Raw genomic sequence first — 6,000 nt, 5'->3', positions numbered from 1 at the left:
CAGGTGTGGGTGATTGACTGCCCGGAGCGCTCCCACAGCCCCCCAGAGCACTTCTAAACTGAAATTACGAGTCAAAAAAAAGTTACGCTCCAGACGCTTCTTTCCCTGATGGCTTTTTTTCCTTCTGATTCTCCCATTTGTCACACAGCGTTAAATAAGCCGTGGTTGCTGTGCCGGAGCTCTGCGGTGCTTCACCGCCCCAACGCTGCTTCTGGGCGCTTCGCTGCATCCCTCGCTGCTTAAACCCAACTCAGCATCACTGCCGCTCGCTGGTCTGGCCAGGAAAAGCAGAGCACAGCACGGCTACATCCACAGCCTAACGGGGGAGGCTGAGCTCCTGGTGCGGGGTCCCGACACAACACTGCCGTTTGTGCGGATGGGGAGATGCTCAAAGGTTTCCCGAGCTCCAGGCAGCACCAGAGCAACGCTTTAATCATTTTTTAACCTGTAAGATAAGGAAGTCGAAGAGAAAAAGCAGCTGTTAGTGTGAGTGTGCATTTAGCCATGTGATGGAACGTCTCTCATCAGGATCTCTCCAGCTTTGACTGACATGAGTGTGCTCGGGCTTCCTGAAATCACATTACCTGTACAACCTTTCCCAACTCTTGTTAGTGAAGTCCTTAGGAAGACTGCCCTCCCTCCCATCACCAGTAAGTAAATTTGCTCAATTTTCCACGTGAAAAAGGGCACCTGTGTGTGCATTGGGAAGAACACGAGCAGCAGCTGCACCCAGCTGGCTCTGCCCAGGCACAGAATCACCGAATGGCCAAGGTTGGAAGGGACCTCAAGGATCACGAAGCTCCAAGCCCCCCAGCACATGCAGGGCCACCAACCTCCACATTTCACAGCAGCCCAGGCTGCCCAGGGCCCCATCCAACCTGGCCTTGAACACCTCCAGGGATGGACGGGGCATCACAGCCTCTCTGGGCAGCTGCTCCAGCACCTCACCACTCTCATAGGAAAGATCTTTACTATGAGAAGAACATGTAGTGGGTGCTCCTGCTTGATTGGGAACCCTGCTGCAGCCTGTTGGATAGGGCTGTACCCACACATGGAGGGAGCTGCTCTGAATGCAAAGAGGGCAATGGGTATAAAGAGCCACTCAGAGCCTGCAAATTCTCCTCCAGATTTCCAATCCTTGGCAGCTATGACAAATATGGCACAGTTTGCTGTTATGTTGGGTATTTTGTAGATGAACTGCTCCATTTAAGACAGATTCTACTCTAAGATTATTGCGTTTCATAGGAAACAACTGTTTTTTCTGTCATTACATTTCTGTTTTTCTGTTCAGTTTCAATTACCACGACAAGATTTTTGTCTTTTTAAAAAATAAAATAAAATTACCCAGCACTAAAACATTTGGAAATGCATTTCTCTTATCTGATTTCTGTCACTTTATACTCAAATCAGCACTTCCCAGATTTCTCTGAGGGGGACTGTGAGCAATGCGTTTCCCCAAACGTTGTGTTTAACCACACATCCCAATAATTTGGCTTCAGAACTTAGGAATTAACTTTACTGAGGTCATTCACAGCCATGAGAGACACGATCCCCCAGTGCACCGAATCAGATTAGAGGCAGGGGGGTTGAAGTGGATGATCTTTAAGATCCCTTCTGACCCAAGCCATTCTATCATCCTATGAAAAATTGGTTTTTAAGGCCTTTAACTTTCTTCCATATTGTTTGAAGAAGCTTGCAATTTGCCTATGGACGTCTGCATAATGCTGGCATTGTCCCATTGTGGCCAGCTGGATGGAGCCTTGCTCATCATGGGCACGGCTGCCCCAGGTGTGGGCTGCAGCTTCTGCGGGGGGGTCCCAAGGGAGGCACTGCCACAGGCTTTCCTAAAGTCTGCCTAGTTTGTGTTCTTCCACGTTGGGGCAGAAGTGGAGAACGTAGCAGGTGGGGTGTGATGTGGTGTGGTGGGATCACCCCGACCCTCTGGACAGTGCCACAGAGGCATGCCTGCAGCACGCCTGGCCTTCCCAAATATCTTTTGCCACCAGCAGTGACAGTAACGGGTTGTGTTCCTGCAGGCTGCAGGTGAGGGTTTTATTGCTAATGAAGGCAGGAGAGCGTTATTCCTCCGCAGCCCACAGCAGGAGCCCTGCCGGCAGGGAGGCAGCGGTGGCCGCGTAGCAACAGAGACCCACAGCGAGCACACCTTCGTGTAACATCGCCTTTAAAGCCAAAACCTGCGATGCGTTTTGCACGGTTGCGTGTCAAAAAGCCGTTCCGCGGACTCGCGCAGCGGAAATCTCGCTTCAGGCTCGGTGTGAGGACTGCCCTCCCCACCTCCAAGCTGCCCCGAACCGCCACATCGCGGCTCCCCCCGCACAGCCTCGAAGCTCCGCGTCGCGGTTCCGCCCCACTCCTCCCTGCTCGGGCGGTGCCTCTCGGCGGGGCGGTGCCTGAGCCGCCGTCGGCTGCCGGCGCGGAGCGGAGTTTCACTGGGCGGCGGGCACGGCGCAGCCCCGTGCCATGTAGGATGCTGCCGGCTCCCGCAGCCAAGCGGCCGCCGCCCCTGCTGTGGCCCGCCGAGCCCCCCTGGGCGTGGGCCGTGCCGGGGCTCCTGAGGGTCGGCGCGGCGCCCCCGCCGCTGCTGCTCTCGGCTCCGGCCGTGGGTTGGCCCGTTCCCTGCGAGCCGCTGCTGCCGCTGCTCGCCGAGCATCCCCCGCCGCTCCACGGGCAGGTAACGGCTCCGTGCCGATCCTCGCCGGGCGCTGGGGCCGCTCGGGGCTGCGCGGTGCCTCCGACCGATGCCCGTGTGGGTGCCGTGCCGTGCCGGGCAGCGGCCGCTAGAGGTTCTTCGAGCCCCGGGCACGGGGATTTTCCGGCGGGTGGGAAACCCGCAATGCTCTTATTTTGTTTGTTTGGGTTTGTGGCTGTGGTGCTTTTTTTTTTTTTCTTTTCGCCTTTCGGGCTCTGTGGGTTTCTGCTGTCGGGCCGTAGGCGCCGTTCGCGTGCGGTGAGTTCCGTAAGAGATGAGCGAGGAGGACGCGCAGCAATACGAGCGCAGCTCCCCGCACCCAGGGGCTCGTTCCGCTCCCGAGTTCCCCGCCGTGCCGCCGAGCTCAGCCCTGCCCGACGGGGTTTCGATTATTTCTCGCTGCCGCACTGGGAATAATCGGGACTGCGCTTCTGATCGCGCTTTAGCTGCAGTAGTTGCCCTGCTACAGCAGGCGGAGCGACAGCAGTGCCGGTAGCTGCACCGCTCCCTTCGTAACGTTGGAACGAAAGTGCGAAGCAAAGCGGCAGTCGGTGTGCGGCGGGGTCCCGGCAGCGGCAGGCGGGGGCTGAGCTCCGTGTGAGCCCCTCCGCAAGAAATACGCTGCCTGCTTTTCCTTTGGTCCTTCTCTCCTGGGGGTGACCGCTAAAGCCGCCTCTGCTGTTCTGTACACGGGGCTCCGTCGCAGGCGGGCAGCACCACATCCTTCCCTGAGCCACGGCCGGGCAGCACGAACGTGCGTTGGACTTGAAATTCAATGCAGTCACCCCGGAGGCGGCTGGGAGATGATGGAAGCATTGACTTGCTCGGGGCAAAACCCTTCTGTTAACTTCCTGCCTTTTTATTTTTATTTTTGCCCCCGCAGTGGATATTTGGAGCTCATTCTCCAGTCGTTGGATTTTCACCATCATCTGGTGTGGAATTTGTGCCTGTTTTCCCCCCCCGTGTACACATCTGCTGTTCCACCTCACACTGGGAAGAACTGGATAGATAAAAGGCTGCCGAGCTGCAAAGTAAGTCTGGTCATGTTTAATGTTGATGCTCATAAACTGTAGTAGCTGAGAAATATTTCTGGTTTTGTAAACTGTGGCTGCATGCAGGAGGGCAGTAGTTTGTCCAGTGAAACAGCATGGCGAAGAAATATTGTGGGGTTGATGTGTGCAGAAGGCTGCTCCAGTTGTGTTGTATCTTTGGTTCCGTGAAGTTTTGCAAAGGATAAAATGCCAGAGGAGGTTGCAGTCTGTGAGCTGCTGATGGGGTTGTGCTGCTGAAGCTGTGGTGGAGGCACTGTTGGCTCCAGCACTCGTTTTCTTTTGGTGATGCTGCTTTAGCTGACTTGTGTTCAGGGCTGTCTGGGTTTGGAGCGACCAGCTGAGTGCTGTCCTCACGTACAGAACAGCAGTCAGTCTGTTCTGGTGTTTGTCCCCATGTTGAGATCCTACCCACGCAGTAATAACAAGCTAAAGACAAAAACAAAAGCTCAGAGATGGAAGGGAGAATAAAGTCTCTCCAGCCTTAATGTTCTTTTGCTTGTGTTGGACAGATATACCTAAATAATGCATTTGCTCTGGATTCGGCGTGGCTGCATCCTGAGGAACCGCGTCTCTTCCAGGGCAACGAGAAGCCTCTGCTAATGACAAATCAAGTGGCAATGGCTATTGCCAGGCCAGCTCCTGCCTCCAGGCCTCTTCCCACAGTGGTGCTGGCACCTCCACTGATGCCAGGTTAGTGAATAATTGAGTATTTACCGCCATTCATGCAGCTCAGGAGAGGAATGAGCCATTTCCTGAAGTAAGGGTTTCATTCCGTTCATCTGAAACTCTCCCGACTGATCTGGGACCTTGATGGCAGAGAGCTCTTCATCCCCTAAATTACTTCTAAAGTACTACGAGAATGTATTAATCAAAGGAGATTGCAACAGAAAATTCTGTAACTGGCTGTCTGCTTCCAGAATGATGGGAAGCCCCAAGGTTCTGGGTTTGTTTTCAACCAACCAACGAAAAAAGACCAATGCAGTTCATGCAGGATTCTCCTATTTGCTGTGAATTTTTGGAGTGAGATGTGGTTTCCATAAACAGCTATCAGCAGAGGACAGTAACTGACTGGTCATCTCATTAGAACTCAGTTGTGCACAGTGGTGTTTATGAAATGAATGACATTAATCTGCAGAACACAGCAGCTAATAGAAAAGCTAGGATTTATACTTGGAATTCTGTTGCTCTAGAGCCCAATCTCTGCTTCTGTGTCACAGTGTTAATCTGAGACAGCAGCTGTCTCACAGAGGAGGTTGGGGAGTAAAAGGCTGTTGGTACTTAAGGCACTGACTTAGATTCTGAAATTCAGAATTGGGGTATTCTTAATGGCTTGCTGTCTCTGCTCCTGTGTTCCTTAGATGTCAGGTAATATTCCTCTGTGGGTTCCTGTGGGCACTGCTGTATTTGGAAGCTGGGCAGCATGCAGGCAGTTCTGTGTTTTTGCAGTAAGACAGAGAGGGTGCTGGAAGAGATGAGTGCTTTGGTTGCTTTGCCAGATTGATTAATGAGCAATGAATATTGCTGAGAATGGAAGCACGTTGAACAGCGCAGATCAGCTCTGTGCTGGGATGCTTCTAGCAGTCCTTTATGGAAAGCTGTGCTCTGCTCTTGCCAGCATGGAGCAATGCTCTGCTGTAGTGCAGTGTCTCTGTGCTGGGAATGACAGTGGTCATAAATAAGAGTGCCACAGCTTGAAAATCTGTTCTGTTGTCGCACAGGGAATATTTGAGTTGCGTTGCATCGTTCAAAGTGTGTTTTTAATAACAAATGCAATGGTGAAGGAGGAGTTCTGCAGAGCCGCATGCATGGCAGGAGGGTTGGTAGCCTGGTAGTTGCTGAGCTGGCTTGGGTTTACACGATGGTTTGTGTGCATCTTTCTGCTGAGCACGGGGAGAGCTCTGTCCTGAGCTGTCAGCTGATGATGCAGTGATTGTGGAGAGTTTAAAGTACTTACATGACATGTCAAACATACAGAGAGAGTCTACCTGGTGGTGGATTAGAAGAGCTGGCCAGGCAAGGCAGCGGGTTGCACGTGGGTGATCCTGAGGGAGCTACATTGTCTGTGGAGGGTTTGCTTCCAGTGAACAGTATGTGTGCAGTCAGGGCTGTTGTGTCAAGAGAGCTTGAGATGGATCAAACCGGTGCTGATCCATTTTCTTCCTTTGGAATGTCTTGCTGAGCAGGGTTTCTGGTAGAGTTATACTGAATGATGACTTTCCCTGCTCTGAAGCCTGTCTG

At 53.0% G+C, this 6,000-nt stretch overlaps 1 protein-coding gene across 1 annotated transcript in view; it reads left to right on the top strand.

Annotated features, from left to right (window-relative positions):
• Positions 1–2,759: 2,759 nt before the first annotated feature.
• The window catches only part of TCERG1L (transcription elongation regulator 1 like), a 63,113-nt gene continuing 59,872 nt past the window's right edge, over positions 2,760–6,000 (top strand). Inside the window, 4 exon segments of the mRNA XM_042863571.1 lie at positions 2,760–2,840; positions 3,594–3,665; positions 3,667–3,741; positions 4,272–4,452. Coding sequence (XP_042719505.1) covers positions 2,760–2,840; positions 3,594–3,665; positions 3,667–3,741; positions 4,272–4,452 — 409 coding nt within the window.

This window comes from Lagopus leucura, unplaced genomic scaffold, assembly GCF_019238085.1.
Source record: "Lagopus leucura isolate 7727_CA_CO unplaced genomic scaffold, USGS_WTPT01 Super-Scaffold_741, whole genome shotgun sequence".
NCBI lineage: Eukaryota > Metazoa > Chordata > Aves > Galliformes > Phasianidae > Lagopus > Lagopus leucura.
This window is presented reverse-complemented; position numbering and strand designations above follow the sequence as displayed.